Genomic DNA, 25,350 nt, shown 5'->3' with positions numbered 1-25,350 from the left:
TAGAAAGTGTTATTCACGTGCTTTGTTTTTAAAAATGTAGATTAAAAATATAACCCAAATGAGGCAGAAGCAGAAGACAACACCCCGTTTCATTTTCGAGATATATATATCCATGCCATTAACGGATCAGGGAAAAGAAAAACAAAACAAAGATTTTTTCTTCATCTTCACTTTAAACAATTTTGGGTTATATACACAACAGCAGGGGACATTGTACAAAAAGAAATGCTCAAGTACTATGTTTTAAGCTTCAAACATGATCTTTTTTCCCTCCCGTCGTTTAGGTCAGCACTGAGGTTTTGCCTTTGACAGATGGAAGTGCATACACAAGTTTGTTTGAGATACAATCACTCACTTGATAAAGAACGTTTGGACATTAAAAGAATACTCATCGGACATTCAAGAGGACACACTGTCACTTTTTTTTTCCTTTAACAAAAATAGACACGGCTTATCCAGCCTTGAAATTCCTTCTTAATATATATAAAATTATGTCTCGTCTATTTACAGTCAGATAGCGTTCTGAAGATTTAGAAAGGTCCTGCTCCATTGCTGCTGGGGATTGTGGGTAGTGCAGTTTTAGTGTGTGGTTCTACAGAGTGTATTTTTTGGGAGGGATTATATATTAATTAATTTTGATTCAGTTTATTCATGCTTCAGCCGAGTCCGGTCAGCATTACTGACCAAGGACCGAGCTGAAAATGATTGTAATTAGCCAATAACGATTGTGTGTTAACATGTGAGCACAGGGCTGGAGCCAGAAGTGATACTCAGTGTCACAACAGGTGATCTGCTACACATTTGCCCTGATCTGTAGCTGCTGTAGACAGCACATGTGGAAATGAGCCACATGTGTTAATGGCATTTTGAATAAAATGACTAAATATATAGGCATCACTTGCTATGGCTGTGCTTATCCATTGTAGTTAATGCTGCTAGAGTTAAATGAAGCAAGCCAAACCCAGTAGTCTTAACTTGAGAACTCATCTCAGATTTTCTTTGTGGAAGAAGAAATTATATATAATTACTAATCCCTACTCGGAGTAGAGAACACATGCTCCAATGCATCGCAAAAAACCCTGCTCAGGTGGTTAATATGGCATTTTGTTGACCTTTATTTAAAACTATAACCTGATACTAATGACATCTCTTTATTTATCTGGTGCTCGCTACGTTCTGACAGCTACAGTTGTTTTCCTCCATGGGTTTTTCACTTTGGATATCGGGCAAAACAGATGTGTGGCAGTGTTTCATCATGAGTTGGTAACATTCTCACTGGTTCTCCGCTACATCTTCTCTCTTTTCAAACATGAACTTCTTCTTCCACAGCGGACACGAGGGTCTTTTGTCCTTCAAACAGATGACTGATCCCACACCTGTAGGGTAAAACCAACAACATGAAGTCAGGTTAATACACAGATTTTGAGTCAAAATGTACACTAACACAAGAGTTAGACTAAGGGTCCACAGCCTTGAAAGCTGGTCTTTCCATGTTAAGTACACCTGTAGTGTCATGAAAATCCACAGTATAAGCCAAAACTAAACAAATGTAAAAGACCACATGAACACTGCAAGACTATAAAGTCTGGGGAGAAATTTATACTCCTTAAAGGTCTGTAACAGTCCATCCTATAGTCATAGTATTTCACTCAAAACAAGATATCACAACCCACTACTGTCATAAAAGCAGCATAAGTGCATCACGAACCACTGAATCAACCGCCTGGATGGAAACGCCGAAGTTTTGTACTGAACCTTTTACCATACTCCAACAGTTTCCAATGTATGTCAATAAAACACAAAAATATTCAGCTAATTGCTAACAGTTACACATTAAGTTAATGTAATGCAGAATTTCTTGACAAACCTTGTTAACAGAGTTTATGGGTGTGCGTCCGGAGCCAGTATGAAGCCTTTGACGCTCTTCAAAACGTCCAGGGGATCTCTCCCTACGAACATCCATCATCCTGCCAGGGGAGCGGTCCATGCGAGGGTCGGCCATGGCCCTGCCTGGTGATCGCTCCAACCGGGGGTCTGCCATGGCTCGACCAGGCGAGCCCACTATCCGGCTTTCCAGCATTCTGCCAGGAGACTTCTCTCTCTCCAGTGGACGGCTTGGGGACTTGTCCCGCCGAAACTCTGTGCGAGCCTCTCTGTAACGGTGTGGTGTGCCTGGGTCTCCATGGACCAGAGGATTGGCTGCCAGCCTTTTAGAGATGTGCTCATTGTAGGAAGGAGGACCACGCTTGTTGGGACTGTCGGGAGGAACCAAGGTTAAAATAAAGAAGAAAAAAAAAAGGGAAAAAAGGAGCATTGGGCAAATGTTGGGCAATGTTTTTATTTGTCTCAGTTCTTGGACTTAGTTTGGCACTGTGGGACTCTGGTCACTCAGCAGATTTGGTGAGATTGATGGACTTGCAATTAAGCTGATTTAATAAGCTAATATATAAATACACAGCACTGCTATTTGTAATCAGAACAGACTGATCATATAAATTCAATTTGGTTTCCTAAATAAGAGTGGATTCTGTCACTGACAACAATTACTGTAGAACAAAGCTTTGACTTGCAAAGCACAGTCAGTAAGCGTCACGATGAGTAACAGACCAGTCATAAAAGGGAAGATGTCAGTCTTTATTCAAAAATTTCCTTTCTACATTTGACACAGAACTTTAAAAAGTAATTTAGGTAAAATAAAGAATGATGACGGCAACATTTTTTAAAATCTGCTACAGATAAAAAATGAACTCTTCTTCCTGCAAAAGACAAAATGATGGCATTACTCTCCTGTTTTTTTTTTTTGTTTTTTTTTTAACTAGTTCAAACATTTAAGCCAAACTTACGACCTATAGATGCCAACCTGTGCCCCTCAGTGCCAGCTAGGCCCAGTGACTCATTAACACCAGTGTACACAGAACAGAAGGATGGAGCGTGCTTAGAAATCTCCCTCTATGTACATCTCTGACCTACAAACCAGTTTCCAAATATTTGGGATGCTATGTATAAAGGTGACTGGCAGATGGTATTTAATGCTATTTGTGTGTCATTACCTGCGTCCAGAGCCATTACGCTGCAGATCTCCACCGTCTTGGCTTTGGACAAGGTTGCCCTTGCAGCAAATGACCCGAAGTTTGTTCTGATAGGATGAAGCCAGGTATATGGCTCCAGAGGAAATGGCGGGGCCAAGGTAGCGTGGGTTAGGGATATCCAGATGTGCGTATGAGTGAGGACTGGAAAAAGAGAAGAAAAATCAGCCATGGCAGAATTCGAAGTTGGAAAATAAAAAGAACTTGATAAACAATTTAAAAAAGCTGAGAACAATCTTACCCAAGAGCCGCATGTCCCTGAATCTCAATGACGTCCAGAGAGTTGAAGTAGGTCACAAATAGGTAAGGCTCTCTATAGGCTGAAATACAGAAATACAACTTGTTATTTTAAAAAACCTAAAAATCCTTAAATCACGAAAACTATTTTTGGGCTTTTTGGCCTTTATTTGAGAGAACAGTGAAGACCAGACAGGAAAGCAGGGAGAGAGTGAAGACGTGCAGCAAAAGGCCCAGAGTCAGACTCAAACCCAGGCCACTGCATTGCAGGATATGGTCACCTGCTCCACCCGGTGCCCAAAGAAACTACGCTTCTAGTAAACATGCAGATTTACACTTACCAAATGAGAGAGGCAGACGGCTCCATTTGATGTCCTCACTTCTACTTCTGCGGCCATATGCATCCACAAACACACCAAACTCTGCAAAAAATAAATACATAAACAAAATGAGTTATTTAAATTTAGCATAGAATATGTAACCAAAAAAGAAAACAATGACTTTAGAAATGCTTAGAGATCGCTTGTCAAATACAGATTCTAAGACAAACTGTTCCACAACTTTGTTTATCCACTAGTTTGGGGGTGTGTATACACATTCAACTGAGAGGGTTTGCCAGCAGAAGTAACTGTCTAACCATGGAAACAGAGCAGGTATTCATCCTTCTGTGGAGCCGTGGTGACCTGGATGATAGAGATGGGGAAGCTGTGGGAGGAAGCCGCGAAGACAGCTGACGCTAGCGTCACATCGTTTTTATCCAAGAACTCTGCAGAGAGAAATCATTAGTATCATTCAGCTTGTTCAGGTGTGAATGTTGGAACCCAACAGAGACAGAAACACCCTTGAGTGGACTTTGTTGGAGCACCATCTGGTTGTAAAGAAATAATACTAAAGAAACAATAATGCTGCATTTGACAGACCTTCCAGTACATACTGCTTCATCTCAATCTCATAGAACTTGTTGGTGCCGATAATGATACTGTAGCCAGTGAAGTGAATACAGCTGCAAGGCTCTGATGTCTCAATCTCCTGCAAACACACACACAAATTTTTTTTTATTTTTTTTTTATTTTTTTTTAAAACTCATTATTTCTAGAAGAAAAACAGAGCATCTATATTTCCTAGAAAAAAAAAAGGTCCATTGTTCACAATAAAGGTCTCGTCACTGTAAGCGGTTCACTTTTAATGCTCATTCACCTTTCTGATGCAGAACTTGTTGAGGCCTTGATTATGCCGCAGGATTGTAATCTTATTGGGCATTGCAGCACAAATACAGAGCCCATTATCAATCTGTAAAGAAAGAACAATTCTGCAATCAGGCAGCACACAACACGATGCCATTACTGTGATGTTCAGCTCCTTAACTCAGACCCAATAACAGTCCACAAGGACTCTGCTCCCTGCAAGTTACAACATGACTCACCTTTCCAGAGGAGAAGAGATGGCATCCTTTGACTGTCTCAAAGATGAAGGGGTTGAGGTCAGGCTGAGCTGGGAGATGGGACTGTGACAAAGACTGTTTCACCTTCTTGATCTCTACCAGGCACAGTGCCCTCTCCTCCCCTGAATGACACATCAAACATGCCAAGTGTGAGATGATGCGCATCATCTTCTCTTTACTTCACTTTCGTTCGCTGTTACTTCAAAGCACACATTATGGCTTCTAAAAGATAACCATAATGTGATGTAATGTGTTACAATAAATGCACACTATCCAGAAGCATTATGTTACAGCTGAAACAGTGTACCAGGAAAACATAAATCTGATAATATCATAAAATAACTTCAATATAATGGCCTCCATTAACTGACCAGTGATCATCAGCAGCTTATCAAGCTCCTTCAGGATCTGGATCTGGAAGACGGAGGTCAGGCCCGGGATGTGAGTCAAAGAGTTCTTTATCACATTCAGAGCATACAAACCCTCCTCAGAACCAACCAAGACAATCTGCAAGAAAGGACGAGATCACCAGAGCTTTAAAAAAACAAAAAGAAAGAAAGAAACATCCAGCATGGTGATGTCTAACTAGAAAGCTGACCAATTAGGTTTTTAACTCTGTTTACATGTTTGTTTTTATACCTGGTCAGTGAGAGGCAGAGTGCAGTTGATGTCCAAACGGTCGTCACCCTCCAGCTTCAGCAGAGAATTGCCCAGAAGTTTCTATGGAGAGAGAGAGAGAAAGGGAGAGAATGGAGCAGGGGAAGGAGGCGGATTAAGACTTCCTGCAAATCGGGAGCTTTAGCAAGACAAGCTAACACAGCAGGGATGCCAGCCGGAAAGCTGCCACAAAATAACCACAGCAACATAACATTAAAGATGTGTCATAATTTAGGTGAATCTGGTGTCTAAATGAGCTAACAGTAAAAGATAGTGAGAAAGACAGGGAGAGAAAGAGAGAGCCTTGCAAAGTCTTTCCTGTTGAGACTGAAGCTCACTTGCAATGCTAACAACAGAACAACTACAGAGCAAGAAATACATTTTATGTTGTTTAAAACAGACAAGCACAAATGAGCTATGTCTGACCATTAATAAATGATATTTTTAATTTGAGGACACACTGCCTTTTGTTGACAAATGGTCAGAATAAAACCCTCCAAGTTTATACATTTCATGACTGTAATGGGTTCTGTGGAGAGTGGCTCTTTGTTTCCACTTTATACATTAAAATCAATGATGAAGCACAAGCTCAGCAAATATCACAGTGCCATTTTTCCAGTAATGTTGGCCTTGAGGCTTTATCACTGAACATTAGTGCCTGACCTCAGTAATGTTCTTATGGTTTAGTGGGAAGAAAACTCCTCAACTATCTTAGCGTTAGATCTGCAGTTACATAGCCTTTTCGAAAAAGCTGATACAGTTCAACAACAGTCTCTAAAACCAGATGAGAGGCTGTGTAAAATACACATAAATGAGAATGGAATGATTTGGAAATCATTTAGACCCTTCATCTAATTTAGAATATTAGAAAGATAACATATCAAAGTATGGAACAGAAATGCTGTCTGGGGGGGGGGGGTTATTTTGAATTTGATGCCAGCAAAAAAGTCTGAAATAGTTGTTGATTGTTAGCAAGAAGGAAAACCCCACACACTCAACAATATTTAAATAATCCAAAACAGCTCAATAACATAAGAATTAATGATAATAATGATGATAATAATGATGATAATAATAATAATAAGCAAAACAGGTGAGGAAAAAAAATCCCTTTAGATACAGGAAAAAAAGGTGCTGCATATGGGTTAAAGAACAGAAGGGAGAAAAGCTGCTGGCATTAATTTAAAAAAAAATATGTTCACAAAAGCAATAACAGAGTCAACGAAAATTTCACAGATTATGCATTTCATATGTTATCTTTGAAGTATTTAAATAAATATGGGGTTAAATGATAAGCAAAGCATTGTCATTGGTCTTATTTACATTTTACACCCTGCACTATCCTTACTGTATGCTGTACATACAGTAAGGATACGATGTAATCAAGCTGCCGCAAGCTGCATGTTCAACTTTCCATATTTAGTAAGTGATACAACTGAAAAACACAGCAATGCAACTTTTTGAGAATACTGAAATACACTTGTGGAACCATTTGACTTCCTACTTCACTTTTAATTTAAGGGTCATTTTGCAGAGAACATGGAAGAAAATATTTCTTCAGTTTCTTCTAAAACTGCAAGAAACACAGAAGCGCCAACAGCCTATAGCTGCACACTGAAGTTAAATTGCTCAAGGTCTGTTTGTGTGACGTCATATTTCTGAGAAGGGGGGCTTAAGCAGTGCATGGGCTTTGCAGAATCATGCATGACATAGCATAGGACACCAAATAAATGGTGCACAGCAGTCTATTCACATCCATGCACTACATATGTTTCTGTGTGAATACACACACCATATTCAGGAACTGATTCAAGGACTGTACTTATAGTGCATCAGTGTCATATGTATGTACAGCTACTGCATGCTCAGTCGATCGGTCGACTGAAGCTCAAGCATTCGTGCAGCTACTTACTGTACCTGAACCAGAGGGGACAGGTTCTTCTGTCTTTTAGAAACACCTGCCTATAATATGATTCACACAACCGAGTTGAATGGAGATACACACACAGTATAGTTATATAAAGAAAAAAGACAATGACAACAAATAAACACAAGACGTGGATGTTGAGAACATGCAGAGAGAGAAAGAAGAGGGAGGGGGAGAAGAAGAAGTGAAGGCACTGGCTGATGTTTAATGGAGGTACTCAATATTTTACCCAATTTTCACACAAAATGACACAACCAGCTTTGTATTAATTTGCTCATTCATATGGGCCTAACAACAAAGCTTGTGCTGTGTAAAGGAGGCAATGGCTTTTTGCAACACCCCAAATACAGTAAGCCTAAATTATGAACGCTATCAAGCCTGACACAAGGACATTCATAGGTATGTAATATGCAGGCATGATACTTACAGCATCAGAATCCACTTTCTCTCTAGATCCACGACTACCACCCACAACAGACTCCAGTACTGCCACCCAGCGCTGCTTGTCAGGAAAGCTAGGAGCCATGAAGTAGAGGGACTGGCCAGGCCAACATGTGGTGTGCGGATGTGATTCCAGCTTCAACACATACGGGATGTCTACGCACAGACATAAAAAAAATGCATCAGTTTGTTCCTCTGCTAGCAGCTTAATTTCACAGCTGAGCAGAAGCGTCAACATTTTTGCTGTATTTTGTGTTTAAACATTTTAGACAGGAGAGGTAAATCCAAATCAAAATTTGGAGAGAGGATGATACACTTAATATCCTACAACAGATTGAGTACACTGGGATTAACTAGTATTGATCCAGTACCAGACTTGGCAGTGTTGATGAGCTCAGAGGCTCCAACAGCTCCATGGACAGTCACCTCTCCATCAGGCAGACAGAGCTCAAACTCTTCCTCAGCCTTTACAGAGTCTACAAAGAAGGGAAGAGAAAAACAGAGGATTCTCCAATTTGACCTACATGGTAACATTCACTATACAGTTGAATTATGAGCAAAAACAAAGACAGAATCAGTCATCTTGAAAAATAATAAAATAAATAAAAAGAATTTAATGAAGTACTGACCTTCTCTGGGCTCAGTATCATAGATGGACACTTTGGTTCCATCAAGAACCACATATTTCCTCTCCCAGCCTTGTTGCCCACGCTTGCCATTTCTAAAGGAGTAAATATACAAATAGGCAAACTATATTCAATGCAGTGTACATAACATACTGCATACATTCAGGATGGCAGTAAGGACTTAAATAGTTACCTAGGCTGCTTCATCCATCCTTCCAAGCGAACATGCCCACTGGCTTCTTTAACCTGCAGTGCAGGTGAGTTTGCCTTTTCTCGGCACAGGGCTTCTGAAAAGTGAGTGGCATACTCAGCTGGCAGACCACAGGTGGCCGGAAGACACGGCGAGCATTTGGGATGGCAAATAGTGTGGCACTCTACAATGAGACAAAGAGAAGGATGAAAAATCTGATTGGATTTAGTGAAAAGTTCTTTACCATGCTGAATCTTGTCAATAAAGAAGGCAAGAATACAGAATGGTAGGGATCATCACATAAAAAAATATCCAAATTCTATCTATCAACATTTCATTTGTACAGCTGTACATATAAAACATGGAAGGGTACTGTTCTAAAATGCTGATTTGGGAACACATCCAACTTATTTTCTAAGACTCACAACACTTGGAAGGCAAGACTGATTCCACCATGTGATGGCGATGCTATAATAACTATTTCCAGTATTTTTGTTAAAGCTGGCCAGTAATGTATCTTCTGAAATATTTTCACATTCAGTCTGCCCAGCTACAGCACAGGATACAGACCTAGACAAGTGGCAGCTTGCCGTCCAAAATGCACAGTGTCCAGGCAGACGGCACACTTGGCAGCCCTCATGTTGAGGCCCACGGTGAAACGATGAGGGATGTTGTGATGCATTCTTTCTTTCACACGATGACCAAACTCTATAAAGCAGTACAAGTAGGCAGTGTAAGGAGTTAGTGAAAATAGGCATAGTCACTTACAGTCTTAATTACTTAAGAGTCAGCAACAGTTAAATGAGATCCAGCTCTTTAAAGCAGTATGAGGCAATCCAAATAATGATTTTTTTCAATGCAGATATTGCATATAAATGAAAGCTCAAGTACCAAAGTAGTTGACTGGAATCAGATTGTGCATGCCAGTGTGCATGGGATGTATTAAAATGTTTCCAGGTGAAAAGGTACCTATCCTACCATATGCTATCTAAATCATGACTCCAGAAATGAGGGGGGGGGGGGGGGACTTGACTCCTAAAAAAGCCTTTGGTCAAGCTACAGTTAGCCAGTGGACAAGAAGACAGATGTATAATACAGCAATGAGCATGTGGGTGCACAATTTACCACGAGCAGCAGATGAGCACATGTGTGAAGAGACACTGTAGTGGCTGCTAACTTACTTTCAAACGTGACCCTCCTCTTTTCTGTGAGGAGCAACAGGAAAAAGAAAGAAAGGAGAGGAATCTAACAATAGCTAAGTGAAACCAAAAGAACATGGACAGTAAGGAGCTTGAAACACAAAGCAAGTCCAACTTAACCACTCTTATGGATTTGGGCAAATCATTGTTTTAGGCCGGTCTGTAAATACAGACTAAAATAGGGTATAGCAACATTCCCTAAGTACTCCCTAAGCACCTTCTGTATCATAAAAATCACTGTATTAATGGACTCATCAATAATTTGGAAAATACAAATATAGTTATTTCAGGTTTTTCCTAAAGAAGTTTATTAGGAGACTGTTTCTTTATACCTTTGGATGTGATCTATTGAGCAAGCTACACAGCTATGACAGAGTATTCAGCAAATGTTCAGTTTCCATGGTGATCAACAGCATAAAAAGATATAATTTTGCTTTGTGATGGTGGAAACCCTGGACTAAAACCAATGATACCTGCCCAATCCACTGTTGCTTTGCTTTGTGAGACAGACACGAGCAGGATTACAAAGTCAGCTGGATAAATGTCGTGAATGAAACCTAAAACAATGATTTTTGTTGCTTTGTGTCAGCCCATGTTCCTGTTTGGAGCGAGTTCTAGTCTTAACATGTTCTGAGAACAGTTATCCAACTTTATTTCACTTCATAATCCTGCTTTGTGAAACTGGTCACACATTTAAAAAACAAAACAAAACACAACGTAAACAAGACAAGTGATTGGGGAGTCCATTTATTAGCATAAGGTGGAATGCTCCTGTAAGAAAACTGTACAGCCTCAATTTGGGAATCTGAGGTTCAAATTTGGCTGCATTTAGATGAGCTGTATATTTGTTTATGGTCTGTGTGTGAATGACTAACCTTCAGGTGTAGATGTCTCCTTGCAGCGGGTGGAGGGGTTAAGCAGGCTGCTGGGGTTGGGCTGATGTTCTGGGGATTTGACAATGGCTGACATGAGGATTTGATGTCGAGCCTGGGCTGGTGTGGAAGGGGCTACATGGTCCTTGAAATGAGCCGCTTTGGGAGTTTGGGAGGAAAAGGAATTATAAGAACACTGTTTGCAAAGACTGAAGGGCTTACTAGAGGGTAGATGTATTTATTTGAACTTTTGTCCTTTTCTGGGATGATCACAATCCAGTGTTGTCTACATAAAATATTCTGACAGATTTTTAGTCTTGCTACATGGCACTTCAGTAATCACCACACAAACAAAAACTATAAAGACTAAAAACACTCAAGATTTCCGTCCTTACCCTCTTCTCTGAGGGACCGCAGCTCTATCCTCATCTTCTGCAGAGCCTCCTCCAGCTCTGCACACCTTGAGCGCTCCTTCTCCAAAGCTAGTTTCATGTCACTGTACTGCAATGGAACTGCTGGCTGGGCCTGTGGAGCTAATGCCCCATTAGTTGTGGTGCCTACATCTTCCCGCCGCCGCCCAAATATACCCTGCTCAGAGAGGAAACAGTACTCAGTTGGCTTTACCTTGAAGCTGATTATTAATGTAACATGGTTTGTACATAGATTTTGTAAATATTTTCCCACACCTTCTTTTTTTTAGTGGGTTGGTCCATTTTGGCCTGGAGGAAGTCAATGAGTTTAGTCTGCTGGGAGATTGTCCCCTCCATCTTCACCTTCTCATGGGAATATACCGCCTGTAGGCAGGAAAACAAAAGCTCAGAGAAGGAAATACTTCTGAAGACAGCTATGAGAAGAATTTCCACTGGGATTGCATGACTTAAGATTACTTTATCCTTCTTATGCACCGGTATCAGTGGCACTATTTTAATATCCAGCTGGGACTCCTCCTCCCCAGAGACCACAGTATTTTATCTTACTGCAGAGGTTTGCACTGAGCACCTGTATATTCTCCAGCTGGTACTCCAGATCGGTCCTCTCTGTCTTGAGCATGTCGGTTTGGTCCAGAGCATCCTGCAGGCCCTGGGTCAAACGGAAAATGTGGCTCTTCTGGAGGTCCATCTGCTGCTGCAGTTTTGCTTGCTGCATGAACACCAGCACACAAATCTTTTTGGTACAGTTTGCTAACAGCAGCAATAGAGCAATAGTTACAATAAGTAACAACAAGAAACCCAAGTTTCTTAAATATATGTGTAGAAATATCATGCAGGTTAATTGACTTTCACTTCCTACCTCTTCCATCAGCCTTTGTTTCAGTTCTCTCTCAGTCTCCAGCTTCTGCTGTAAGCTACGGGCATTCATCTCCAGCATGGCATGTTTCTTCTCCAGATCATTGAGCTGTGAGAACATGTGAGTGCCTGTTAACCTCTAATTCATCCCAGCTACAAGTCAAACCATATTTTTGAAAGATTGAAGCTGGGGTTAAAGTTAGTTCATGGATAACAGACTCACAGTATCAGATAGACTTTCAGCCTTTAGTCTTTGCTCCTTCAAAGCCTGTTGTAAGGCCAAGATCTCAGCCTTATGCTCTTTGACTGCCAGCTCTACTGCCTGGCGAGACTCAGTGCTGCGCTGGTCTGCACGCAGCCTTTGAACACAACAATAAAGTGTTATGACTGTAATAAACTAATTTATAAATAGAAATGACATACAATGACCACTTTCTATGTAATAAGCGCAAGTATAAATTTAAGAATGTCACCTATTCTGCTTCTCATTGTCCAGCAGTCTTTGCATGTCCCTGGAGCGTCTCTCAGCTTGGCTTTTTTCATCTTCCAGAGCTGCTCTCCAAGCCTCCCACTGCCTCTCCTTCTCCAGCAACTCATCGTTTAGGGACTCCAGCTCCACCACCTGCTCCTCCAACATGCTGCATGTGGTCTTCAGTGTCTCAATGTTCTGAGAGCATAAATGAAATAACAGACTGAAGAGAACATCTTTCTCAGCGTTTGGCAATACCACGTGATTGTTGTCTCTATTCAATGATCTATGATGCATCATAATAAGTTCTCTGGCCTTGAATATTTCAGACAAAAAATACAAATAAATTGTGTTTTAAAAAAAGTAAATTAAATTCAAAAAGGATTATAAATTGTTGCTTTTTTAATCTGCTGGCAATATTTGAGCAATTAATAATGAATCTTTCTACTCCATCTACTAACCTGTGGTAAGCATCTAATCTTTTAATTTAGGTTTAGACTGTTTCAGAGATACACTCCTTCCTATTCAGCTGCTGGTATGAGATGGTCTCAGCACCGTAAGTGAATGGCACGAAGCTGACAGAAGACACTGACTGCATGCATTTAGTTATCAGAAGGACATTTAGCTTAAACACCCCATACAGCACTAGACAGCAGCAAAAACCATCCATGACATGTAGCAAAAGTGCTAACTTCATTAATTACTTCTAATAAAACCTGGTGACGAGATTGAACAGCAAATTACACTGTGTGCACCGGTTCAAACAGCTGAGCCACACAGAGGCACAGTTTATAAGCTAGTTTAATATTGTCTGATCTGTTTACCAGTGCTGCGTTGTAATGTTTATGGAAGTGTTCCCATAAATACTAGTATATAACCCCTCTAGTTATTAAAACAAGTAGAAAAATAGAATTGCCTTGTGCAGAAAACTCTGATCTAATATATTAAGTGTTACTTTGTATGTGTCACTGTCAAATCTCACCTGTAAGTTCATAAAACAGGCTCATTCAATAAGTGTTGTGGCAATGTCTCACTGAAGCAAGGCACATTACCATGAAAATGATTTACATCTGAATGACACTCAACACACTGAGAAGCCAGCAATTTGTCTGGAAACGGTTTTTGTTACCTGTTTCTGGTTGTTGAGGTGCATCTCACGGTCAGCCACCTCCCTCCTCAGGCGGTCCACTTCCTGGCTGAGCTGCAGCCGATCCTCTCTCTCATCTGATGCCTCATCAAGCTGTTTGGACAGGTAGAAGTTCTGGCGATTCAACTCGGCGTTCTCCTGACTAAGCTGTGTCAGCTGTTCCTCTAGGTCAGTGATCACCTGAGGAGGCACAAACAGGTAAAGGTTTACACGTGCAAACAAGAACACATTTTAAGGCTTTATGCACAAAACTGGCTGTGTTGTAATAATTCTAACTCCAATTTTTTTCATTTCATGATGTTCAAAATGTTTTCAATTGGTGAAGTTTAGAACTCGACTCTGTAATATGTGCAGTATGCAGTTTAGCATCGTCTTGCTGAAATATGCAAGCCCTTCCCTGGAAAAGATATTGACTGGATAGGAGCATATATATTTTCTAAAACCTGTATACACCTGTCAGTACTGAAGGTGTCTTTCTAGATGTGCATGGTGCCAATTCTACAAGCACTGATGCACTCTCATTCCATTAGAGCTGCAGCCTTTTGAACTGAGCGCTGGTAACAAGCCAGATGGTTCCTCTCCTCTTTAGTCAAAAGGACATGAAGTCCATGTTTCCCAAAAAGAATTTTACATTTTGATTTATCTGACCACAGAACAGCTTTCCACTTAACCTCAGTGCATTTTAAAAGAACTTTGGCCCAGAGAAGACGTCAGCGTTTCTGGATCATGTGCATATATGACGTCTTTGCGTTACAGAGCTTTAACCTGCATTTGTGGATGGCACGGTGAACTGTGATCATAGACAGTGATTTATAGAAATGTTCCCGAGTCCATGAAGAGATTTCTGGGAGGGAATTGTATCTGTTGCTAATGCAGTGCTACCTCATGGCACAAAGATTACAGGCATCAAATTTTTATCTTCAGTCTTGTCTCTTGCACACAGAAATTTCTCCAGATTCTCAGAACATTTTGATGATATTATGCACCATAGATGACAAGATATTCATAGTTCAATACTAATTAAGATTCTTATATTATATTATTTGTAGGTGCGAGTTTTGGCAAATTGGTGAATCTCTGTCCATCTTCTGAAAAACTCTGCTTCTCTTGCTACCCAATCTGCTGCCACTTAATTAACTGATTTAGTTTCAAAACATCCCTCAAATATTTCATGACAGAGTAAAATGTTACAGTTTAAAGATTTAAAGTTTTCTATATTCTGTTAGGAATAAAATAGAAAATTTATGAGATTTCCAAATCTTTGCATTCTGTTTTTAATTTATATCATCACAACTTCTTTGGAAGTGGGATTGTAATAGCACAGCTGTAGTGAGTATAATTTACAGGTGTAATGAGTACAGTGACAGCAAGTCATTTCCAGTCAGAGAAATAGGAAACATGTTTTTGGCACATATGAACCACACTTTAAATGTAACATAATAAGAATTTGTTTCTATTTTAACTCCATGACAAATAGTGGTGCAACGGATCAAAAATCTCACGGTTAGGAGATTTTAAGTCACGGATCGGATCAATTTTCGGATCAGCAAAAAATAAAAAAGACAAAAATTTAACATGTGATGCCTAATAAGTAACACATTTACTTATCGCACTCCGCTGTGATATAATGAGCTGTCACGGTCACGTAGCTTTCCGTTGCCCTGGAGGTCCACCCATTTGTAGTAGTTAGGGCAACAGAAGGTGCCTGGGACAGTTCAGCCATAACTTTAAACTTTTGCTGCTCATACATGCTTGGAACGATCTTGCCACTAAAGTGGACGCGCAACGGGATATCATAGCATGGCTCAAGCACGTTTATCAGTTTAAACCCCTTGTTTTGCACAACGGAATACGGCCTCCCGTCTGCAGCTAAACACCCCAATAGCTTTTGTAATAGCTTTAGCCCGGTCGGATTGGGCAGCAAAGGGCTGCTTAAATACCGCAAACTCCTCTGCTCCTCCACTTGGACCACTAGCGCTGGCCGTAACTATGCTTGTCAGACCCACCACGTGCACCATACACATACTTTTTTTTTTCTCTCTCTCTCTTTTCTTCTGTGGATAGGGATCGGTTCGGATTACGGATCAACCATGATCCGTTGCACCACTAATGACAAATAAGATAATTTGTTGAAGACGATAGATGGACATGTTCATCTTACATTTACAGTACATTTTTAAAAAGAACTGCACAAATTGGAAGCTACCTAACAGTTGAATTAAAGTGGTCTCAGCACTACTCAGAGGTAACTGAAGTAATGTGTTAGCTGCGCATCAAAAAGATTTTTGTCTTTGTGACAACTGTAATGGCACCTTTTATAAAAAATAAAACAAAAACAATTCACCAGTAAAATGCTAACAGAGTGCTCTGCACAGCAAGCTGCATTTTGCTGCCAAAGATTGATTCAGTAGACTACATTGTTACATTAGAACAATCTTTTGCAGCTACACATGAATCACTATATATTCAAGGGTCTTGTGAAACCTTTGAAGAATTTTATCTCCTGCTGCTGAAAGCACAGACAAAAGGCTGTGGAATCACTTACTGAACAACTGTCTCTTAAGGCATCAAACTTCCGCTGAATATCGTCTCTGTGGTTCTGGAAGAAGAGCAAATGAAAAGAAAAAATACAAGCAAATCTGAGTATGCATAATGTGTAATCGTAAAGAATGCCATTCATACTAACAGCACTATAAAAAAAAGTTATTATTGTATTAATAATACAGGCTTATATCCATATATAGGAAATGGTGAATACCACCATTACTTTGGGTGACTGTGATTGCATACATGTGTGCTTCCTCTTGCTCGTCTTACCCTGAGGGCCGTGATCTCCTCCTCAGCCTCAGCAGTTGTCTCTTCCAGCTCAGTCTTAGCTTGCTGCAGCTGACTCTCTAATGCAAGACGTGCAGCCTGTAGGCTGCTGATTTGGGACTCACGCTCCTGGAGGGACAGGGTCAACTCTGACACCTGCCTCTTAATCTCCAGTTTCTCCTCTTCATGTTCTAGGCCCATCTACAACACAGAGAGGGTTAGTGTGAATACTGCGTTGATATTGAACAAATCGAACCTTTAACACTTTGTATTTGAATATCATTTTCAGCATAACTTTAACCTTAATCACATTGTTAGGAAAGCAGAGTGCTACTAATGAAAGACTGCTGGAATGAATATGCACTTTTAGTTAATCTCAGGTTCTGCACTTCTTACTGGCAAATACAGAAATTCAGTCTGCTGAAAAATACACAAGGGTTCATTTAGCTGTTTCATAAGTGTTTGACAGATGGAACGGCCGATCACAACTGAAGTACATATTTGTGTGTGTGAGGACAGTGTGTATGTGTTTAAGCGAGGGTGCAGAGAGGCCAGCAATTAGTGCCAATCTGTGTATCATGTCTCAGTAGCGAAGACCGTGTGGAGGTAGAATATGACATCCAGTCAGCAGGCTGTCGACCAGGAGCGTCGACAGACAAGCACACTGGGGGGTGAGAGCGTTCAGAAGAAAGGGGGCATTGTGTTCCTCAAAATTAAGCCGGGACTTCTTTTTATTGAGCAGATTTGCAATGGGTTCATAAAGACATCATGAAATTGAGGGGTGCGCTTCTCAGTGACTGAAAACATTACATACATACGAGTATAACTTGAGTTTAATGCTTGCAAGCAATTATCAGTCATCCAGTTTGAGGGTAAAATGTTGACTGTCCATGCCAGAACTTCTGGTCCTGCTACATTTTCTTATGGTTTAGGATTTTATCAGTTGTTAGCTAATAAACAGCACTGCTCCAGAGATAATACAGGAAGAGAACTGCAATTTTGTAAAGAGTGCCATTACAGATCTGTTTTTAATTAGCCGTTTATCTGAAAAGCATCTGAGCTCGCTTGCTGATCAGCTGCCCTAATCCCTTTTGTGGATAGTAAGGCTACACTGTGTGTCGGCTAAAGTGAATTAGTTAATCTTGAGCTTGAACAGATTTTGTACTGTCTCTCGGCCTCCTGTTGCCTCACCTCCCGCAGCCTGCTCTCCAGCTCCAGCAGCCGGGTTCTCTTGGTTTGCTCCTGTTGACTCATCTTCTCCAGATGTTCCTCTAGTTTGGCATTTTGGGCCTCAAGCTTGCCTGCCTGAGACTCCAAATAAAACTTTTGCTGTCGAAGCTCTGAGATCATTTCTTCCTGGGCTTTCCTGACAAAAATACAAACAAATGCCAATTATATCTCCTGTTTTGAATTTATATTCGTAAAACAAAAGTTGGAGCTTAATGTGTAAACAATTTAATTGCACTAATACAAAATGAACAGTGCAGCAATTTAAAACATCGGTACCTGCCATTAGACTAATTATTATCTTAAAAATCAATATTAGACAGAAATTTAGAGTCTGTGCATCTCTAATTGTATTAAACAATCGTGATACGATGTAAAATATAAAGAAAAGCACAATGCAATCATTTTCATTCTATTAAATGTGCAAATTAATTTCACATTATTTACATTAATTGCATTTTTTTTTCAAATTTGAAATTAATGTGAATAATGTAAACCTGATATTTCCTTGAAAACACTACAAAGCCGAGTTATCAAATGTTGAACCTGAGAAGCATATTTAATAATATAATAAGCATATTTTCCCCCCGTGCTGCAACAACGCAGTGCAGGAAAATATTCCATTCGCGCTGCAGGCAAAAGCGCAGGCAGGCCAGAGTTTTATAATTTTATGGCAGAGCTATGCTGCAGTAATGCACACAAAATGTAGTTTGCCATGTTCTTGCTGAAGTTAGCAAGGCCTTCCCTTAAAAAGATGTAATCTGGCATTGTATGTTGCTCCAAAACTTTATCTTTCCTCTTAAGTAGAATAAAGCGTGCATGGTTATTATTCTTGCCATTTTATATTGAGAATTGCTGATTAATTTGCTCTTTCTGTTCACTTTTTACCTTCTAAAGACTCTGGCATTGCTTGTATTGTACTTAGTTATTACCTACTGCTACTTAATATCAGTATGTTATTTGAAATATGTAACTGGTATATAATTGAAACTAAGAAAATATTTTAGCGTTTAAAGTCATCTTTGTACCATTTTGAATTAAATAGCATTCAAATGGTTAGTAAGCTGTTGAATTCTGTTTTTGTAGAGCAGACTAACTTCTTTGGTAATAGGTTTGTATATTCTATTAAGACTACATGAAAAATGCATTTCCTGTACTTAATCTTAAAGATGACACTGTATACACACAGCGGGGACAGATCAGCCATGTTGCACAAAGATGTAAGTGCAGTCAATGTGTGTGGACACACTCATCAAAGCACAGTGTGGGCAGAAGGTCTAGTTAACTCACATATTCTTCTGGGTGTAGATGCTGCTGTTAGCAGCCAGCTTGTTAGCCTCTGACAACTCGGCGATGCGCTGCTCCAGGTTCTTCATCTTTGAATCCATAGCATTAATGGTCTTTGGGAAAGAAGAAAGTGCAAAAACATGCTGTAGATCACATCCCAACACAAGGATATATTCTCCACTGACTGATAACCAGATTCGGGCTAGAATATGGGACATTCACATTTTTTTTAAAGGTAGAAAAACCTTTTACTTCAGAAAAATCCTATTAGAGACTATTAAGGTGTTGCCTGAGTCGTCTACTGTCAATGTCAGATGACTACCTCTAAAAGCTTCTTAACTGCCTCAAGTCTACCATATTAACCAGATTAGAACTTGAGCCCAGCCTTTATAGTGCAACATGAAGGATACTCTAATTTAATCTGTCTTTTTAACCTGTACATTTCAAAACAAAACAAAAAAATCACTACTATAGTACTATAACAAATTATGGTGTAAAACAAAAAATTATATTTGTCTAATCCTTAAAATAAATGCATAAGAGACAGCCTATACCCAATGAGATTAGATTGGGAATGCTTAGTATATGTAAAAGGGAATAAAATACTTTAAGCAGCCGATAAATTGCATATATTGTTTTTCTTTTAATATCACAAAAGTTAAAGTTACCTTTACTCGTTTTAAATATGGCTTTGTGTCAACCTGAGTATAAAATTTACAGCAAATGCCTGAGATGATATGAGGTTTTGTTGCCTTACTGCTTTCTGTTCACTGATGAGTTTACAGTTCTCCCTTGACTCCTCCTCCTGCTGCGCCCTTCTGGCCTCAAGGCTCTCCTTGTCAGCCAGGTCTGCTTTCATCTGGGCCTCAAGAACCTTGATGAGCGAGAACCAGTGAATAAATCCCGTTTTAATTTGACACATTGCTATTTAGATTCCAGCCTCCCATGTGAAGCAGTCATTCAATGATATGGTTGTAAATTTATAACCTGACGTGGAAATATTAATTAGTGTGGTGTCACATCTCACCGTAAGACATGTGACAGCTCTGATTTAATCCAAAGCTACACTTATTTGAAATGTCAGGACTGACTAAAACTGACTGGAGCAAACATATATGCTAATATTTCTTTAAAATATCTACAACAGTCTGAGAAACATTAAGCTGACTCACTTTGATCTTGTCTTCATAAAGCCTTTCCTTTTGAACCAGTTGCGTTTCCATCCTCTGGGCAGTTGACTGGGCATCCCTCAAGTTTTCCTCCAGTTCCTGGACAAATTACAGTTGTAAATGGATAAATCTAACATGATGGCCACAGATTAAAAAAAAACAACTACATTTTAACAAAAATAATAATTTATAGGCATATACACACAAATTCTGTATTACATACAAAGAAAAAAAAAATGCTAAAACACAGATGAAGCAGATGAATTAAAAACTAGGCAAAATGCTCTACTGCACCAAAAACATTACAAAAGAAACTTGCATGGAAAAGCTGGAAATCCACAAGTCGACTGCAGTGATGCCTGCTCATGCTGACACTGGTAAAATCATGAATATGTTAAAGCCTATTTATGTACCAATACTGGATGACTAGTAGCCATTTGTGATGGCTCAGCTATCTAAGTGAAGAGTATGTAGTGTGTACATGTATGTTCTCCGATATCTGTTGAGGATAAATGGACAGAGGGCTGGTTGAGTAGGCAGTGGGGTGAAGTGATGGAGAGTATTAGCAAGTCTTATCTGTAGCTCTCACCAGGATCTTTTCAGCCATCTGCTGAATCTGTTGGGATTTGGTCTGAATGTCATCCTTCAGCTTATTTTCCCGACGCTCAACCATCTCCAGCCTTTTTACCTGATTCTCAAGTGTCTTCCTGCCCTCCTGCTTACACAACAAAAACGTAGCAAGGCTAATTACACAGAAAATTGTAGGGTAGTCCAACTGTCAAAAAGGTTATTTAACATAGGACTAGAAAGCATTAGCATTAGCAGGTCAGTCTGGTACCTCCGTCTCCCTAAGACGACGTTTTAAAGTGTCACTAGAGTCGGTTTTGCCTTTCAGGCGCTCCAGATCTCGTTCCAGCCGCTCTTTGGCCTGCCGAACATTCTGCAGCAGCTCTGTGGCTTCTGTGCTCGCTTTCACTGCCTGGGGAAAAATCAGGAGGTCAAAGGTTGTTAGTAGATCCCCAGACAAACATATTGATATGCTTGTGCAATTTCTGCCCACTAGGACAAAGAGAAAACATAACAAACCAAAAAAAAGACAAAAAACAAAAGCAATTCTGCTGAATAAATAAGGAACAACAGCAGAAATGGCTGCACAGCTTCATCCTGGATACATACACATATAATAGTGGTCTTTTTTGTTGTTGTTTTTTCCTTTTTCAGATAAATAGGAAAGATTACAAAATCCAAAGTCTTTAGTAATTTAAATGTAGGTAAAAAAACAAGCAACACAAAACACAATGAAAGACAGTTGTGAAAAAACCTACCTTGGACAGTTTGTCTTGGAGCTCCTGAATCTTCACCTGCTGCTCAGAGTTTGTCTTAAGGGAATAAAAAACAATTTAGAAAGTGAAAAAAAAAATCAAACTTTGGGGTAAATACAGTTCTGTAAGCTCTGTACACATTTTTGAAAAAGGAAGAAAACCTTTTCAAGTTTGGAGAGAAGCTCCTCCACTTCAGCTTTTCCCTGCTCTTTTGCCTAAAAACATTAACAATATGATAAGAATTGAGCATAAATTCATCCTGAAATATTTGATTCACATGAGTAAAAACAGCTTGGATCCAGAAATTACTAATGATGGAAAGAGAATGAATAAAAACCTATTTGATATTTACTGCAATATCCTACAATAAAGTGTATGAGGCCCTTTCTCTGATTTATAGTATGCATATTATCATTCATTTATTCTGCAAGAGGGTAAGGACAGCAGCAGAGAAAGCACTTTTCACACATTTTTTCTTCTGAAGGATCCCTCCCCTGTTTTTAGGTCAGCAGGGAGATGTAATCACTACAGCAGTGCACCCTGGGTCTGCTCTGGGATCTCCTCACAGTCTGCCATGCCCAGATCACTTCCAAAGGGAGGCATTCTGGGCCCTTCCAAACCACACGACTGTACCGATTCAAATGAGACTAATAGTTTTTATCATCAACAAAACTGTCAAATATTAAACTCTTGATATCCAAGTAAAATGCCCCCAAACTAGGAAATGCAGTTCACTTGAATCCAACTGTATTTTATGATCAAAAGCCAAAACAGAAATCATCTTCTCTGTAAAGTGACACAGTCATGTTCATAATTCATGAGTTGTGCAACTTGTAGTTTCATTCCAATCCCTCTTAACAGGTTTGTGCTTTGCTTTTTAGAGCAGATCAAAAATACAAAGCACAAAGTGTTCCTGTTATTTGGTTCAATTTAGATTTAGACATGACATGAACTATAAACATATATGGTGAAAACATATACACATTTACATACCTTCTGGATCCTTTGTTGGTATTCCACAGCTTTTCTTTTGAGCTCCTCACTTGTTTGTCTCGAGTCTCTAAGTTCAGCTTCATAGAGGTCGCTGCGACGTCGGGCAGCGGAGAGATCCTCCTCCAGCTGCCTGATGGTCACCTGCATCTCCTCCAGCTGGGCATGGTACTCCTGACGTTAATAAGCACAGAGTGGTTAACACAATTAATTAAATTAAACATAAAATTTACTGTAAAAGCAACCACATGTTATGCAAGCTAAATAATGACCAGATCCAGCTCCTCAGTTGGGTAGAACGAAAATTCTTTTGTACAGATTTAATTTTCACCTCAGTTCAATTTATAATTTTCAATTAAAATCATGAATTTATATTAAAAAGTGTAAACACTGTGTATCATCTCCCTAATTAAAGGGTCGATGAATCTGTAGATTAATGATCAAGTCGCCACTTTTGTACCTTGCAGTTATGCCATCTGCAGGAATGACCTTTGAGCGCTAAGGACAAGGGAGTCCTTAGAGGGAAAGCCCTCCCTGTGTGACAGGGACACACTGAGAGGAAAAGTAATCTCATCCCTTTTTCAAGGACTGCACTATCAGTTACAACGGTACAAACAACACCGTGTCAAATAATTTCCCCAAAAAACAAAAAACAGTATGCATATGCAGTTTAAAGGCATTTTTCCCCATTTCACTAGACTGTTTTATTATAAATACCATGAAGTGTCCATGAAATAATTCTTCATCTGCCCCACATCATTATCATGATGAGGAGGAGGATTCAGAATCATTTAAATGAGAAAATTTACATACTTGCTCCTTAATTTCTTGCAGCTTGTTGCTCTGTTCGCGTATGTCGTGCAGCAGCTGCATGGCCTTGTCATCCTCTCTAGAGACTTCCACTCGTGCCTCCTCCAAGCTTCGCTTTAGGCTCTGCAAACAAATACGTGTTTCAGACTAACACAAAGTGCACTAAGATTTAGAAAATAAAATAAAATAAGTTAGTTTACAGTATTCTACCCTTCTTTTTTTTTCAACTACTTAAGCTCTAGGCTACTGTCTGACATTTCCAATTGAAAAAACAACCCACAATTTCATCAGTAAAAGCTGCAAAACTTCAAGTTGTATAACAGACACTTAAACAGGAATTTTTACAGAGTTTTTTTATTACAAGGCTAGAGGGAGTTTCAAAAAAAACTATGGCCAATAGTGCCATCAACATTTCTGCTAAATCAAAACCCAAGTTTGAAAGGAAACACTTTGTTTGTTTAACCTGTTCTAAAAGTTGCCAACTGCAACTCTACCATACTTAGTACAACAGAACTTAAACCCATATAGCATTGTCATGCTTAAGTCATTATTGTATGCCTCAGTGATTGTACTACACTTGCAGTCTTCATGAAATGGTAGATGCATTTTTATAACAGATGGAAAGCCTCCAGGGTAGAAGAGGTTAATTCAATAAAACACAAATGGACATGCTGGTAGTACAGTATGACTCACGCTGCACTCAGTAATGTAGGTGGCAAGGTCTTGCTCCAGGATACTCCGCTGAGTCTCAGAGGCCTTCAGCTCCACATCCTTCTGGTGGAGCACTGACTCCAGGTCAGTCATCTTACGCTGGAACCTGGAGATTTCCTGCTCCATCTGAACACAGCAGTGAAAACATCACTTATTTAAAATCTTCACCTGAAGGTTGATTAACATTGCTGGTTTGTGTCCCAGCTGTCTTCTGCCTGCGTCAGAAGTATAAGGTACTTAAAGTGGCTATTTACTTCACTATAAATAAGGGGTCCATTAGCTGTAAATTATTTTTCTAACAAATGGCCAACCAAGAATGCTTTAAAACGAGTAAGCTGCTATGTTTTTCACACTACAAAATGAACTTGGCTCATAACAGCACCAACAGACGCTTCCTTGATCTGTGTTAGGCCAGTCAGCCAGAATAAACACAAGAAATCTGCTAATAAAATCCAGAATAATGAAGTGATGTTGCTCAAAACAAAGTTTCAAACTATGGAAGTCCAATTTCACAGTTTGTCTAAAAATAAAAAGCCTTCTTTCCAGAATATGTTAATGTTATTTATTTGCTTATCAAAGGAGCATTTTGAGTTTGCCAAAATAACAGAGACAGAAGACAAAATATACTGCGGATTTACTAAATTACGTTAAAGCTGAAAGCTTTGTTAACAAAGGTTTGTAAAAAAACAAAACAAAGAATGAGAGCCAAAACAGGCTGTAAATGCTCACCTTGTGACATTTGTCTTGAGTTTCTTGTAATTCTTTGCTTTTAAGGTGCAGTTTCTTTTCCATTGAGTTGGTCTTAGCAGGAGAGTTGAGGCCTGCAGACACTGACCTGGGGCAACAACATTTACAGAAATTCTTGAAACATTAATATTTCAACAATCAAACTGGCGCACATAATTTGAAATGTGCATTGCAATAATTTTTATTTAAACACAGAGACATATCCACTCTAACTAGGGGCAATGTTTTCTCTCTGGCGAGCGAGTTCCTGTCAACCTCTTTATAATCAACAGACCAGAGAGCACAAAATGCTTCGAAAATCTTCCTTTTGTGCAACAAACTATGACAAAAAAAAAAAAAGAAAAAAAAAAAAGAAAAAAAAAAAATTAATTAAAAATGCAACCAATGATTCGAATAATCAGTCAGACTAATGAACAAGAATGGGACTCGGCTGGCAGTCTTATATTGCCACATAAGGACACAACACATAACAGCAAGGCCTACAGTCATTGTATCTGTAATGAAGTCGGTCAAAACGCAGACACAACACCCACACTTCATAAACGAGTAACAGAAACCAGGAGCATAAAAGCTGACTCAACCTTCCCTTTGGAGTTGGCGAATGAAGAATATCTAGTAATGACAATTATTCTTTTGACAACAGAACAGCTGAGCAATTTTTATGCAGAGCAATCAATATATATATATATATATAT

At 39.4% G+C, this 25,350-nt stretch overlaps 1 protein-coding gene across 4 annotated transcripts in view; it reads right to left on the bottom strand.

Moving 5' to 3' along the window:
- Positions 1–480: 480 nt before the first annotated feature.
- Positions 481–25,350, bottom strand: part of cita (citron rho-interacting serine/threonine kinase a) — a 39,305-nt gene continuing 14,435 nt past the window's right edge. Inside the window, exons 10-49 of one of the 4 annotated variants that reach the window (XM_085353918.1) lie at positions 24,638–24,743; positions 23,891–24,034; positions 23,201–23,320; positions 22,391–22,561; positions 21,559–21,612; positions 21,366–21,454; positions 20,914–21,127; positions 20,665–20,793; positions 20,079–20,174; positions 19,664–19,780; positions 18,910–19,019; positions 17,584–17,758; positions 16,396–16,593; positions 16,124–16,177; positions 13,561–13,758; positions 12,436–12,629; positions 12,186–12,321; positions 11,967–12,071; positions 11,676–11,816; positions 11,363–11,470; positions 11,072–11,264; positions 10,680–10,835; positions 9,787–9,810; positions 9,176–9,313; positions 8,609–8,789; positions 8,419–8,510; positions 8,161–8,265; positions 7,776–7,945; positions 7,339–7,383; positions 5,404–5,484; positions 5,136–5,271; positions 4,747–4,886; positions 4,521–4,613; positions 4,244–4,352; positions 3,961–4,089; positions 3,665–3,745; positions 3,328–3,406; positions 3,051–3,230; positions 1,868–2,255; positions 481–1,376 (exon numbers count right to left, since the gene is read on the bottom strand). In XM_085353918.1, coding sequence (XP_085210044.1) covers positions 1,353–1,376; positions 1,868–2,255; positions 3,051–3,230; positions 3,328–3,406; positions 3,665–3,745; positions 3,961–4,089; positions 4,244–4,352; positions 4,521–4,613; positions 4,747–4,886; positions 5,136–5,271; positions 5,404–5,484; positions 7,339–7,383; positions 7,776–7,945; positions 8,161–8,265; positions 8,419–8,510; positions 8,609–8,789; positions 9,176–9,313; positions 9,787–9,810; positions 10,680–10,835; positions 11,072–11,264; positions 11,363–11,470; positions 11,676–11,816; positions 11,967–12,071; positions 12,186–12,321; positions 12,436–12,629; positions 13,561–13,758; positions 16,124–16,177; positions 16,396–16,593; positions 17,584–17,758; positions 18,910–19,019; positions 19,664–19,780; positions 20,079–20,174; positions 20,665–20,793; positions 20,914–21,127; positions 21,366–21,454; positions 21,559–21,612; positions 22,391–22,561; positions 23,201–23,320; positions 23,891–24,034; positions 24,638–24,743 — 5,203 coding nt within the window. In that variant the 3' untranslated portion in view covers positions 481–1,352. Of the gene's footprint in view, positions 1,377–1,867; positions 2,256–2,839; positions 2,880–3,050; positions 3,231–3,327; positions 3,407–3,664; positions 3,746–3,960; positions 4,090–4,243; positions 4,353–4,520; positions 4,614–4,746; positions 4,887–5,135; positions 5,272–5,403; positions 5,485–7,338; positions 7,384–7,775; positions 7,946–8,160; positions 8,266–8,418; positions 8,511–8,608; positions 8,790–9,175; positions 9,314–9,786; positions 9,811–10,679; positions 10,836–11,071; positions 11,265–11,362; positions 11,471–11,675; positions 11,817–11,966; positions 12,072–12,185; positions 12,322–12,435; positions 12,630–13,560; positions 13,759–16,123; positions 16,178–16,395; positions 16,594–17,583; positions 17,759–18,909; positions 19,020–19,663; positions 19,781–20,078; positions 20,175–20,664; positions 20,794–20,913; positions 21,128–21,365; positions 21,455–21,558; positions 21,613–22,390; positions 22,562–23,200; positions 23,321–23,890; positions 24,035–24,637; positions 24,744–25,350 lie in introns of all 4 variants that reach the window. The other 3 variants (XM_085353920.1, XM_085353921.1, XM_085353919.1) reach the window with 3 other exon arrangements.

This window comes from Diplotaxodon limnothrissa, linkage group LG5, assembly GCF_057381915.1.
Source record: "Diplotaxodon limnothrissa isolate DT_005_m linkage group LG5, D_limnothrissa_male_GT1.1, whole genome shotgun sequence".
Taxonomy (NCBI): Eukaryota; Metazoa; Chordata; class Actinopteri; order Cichliformes; family Cichlidae; genus Diplotaxodon; species Diplotaxodon limnothrissa.
The sequence above is the reverse complement of the archived record's forward strand: the minus strand, read 5'-3'. Positions and strand labels throughout refer to the sequence as shown.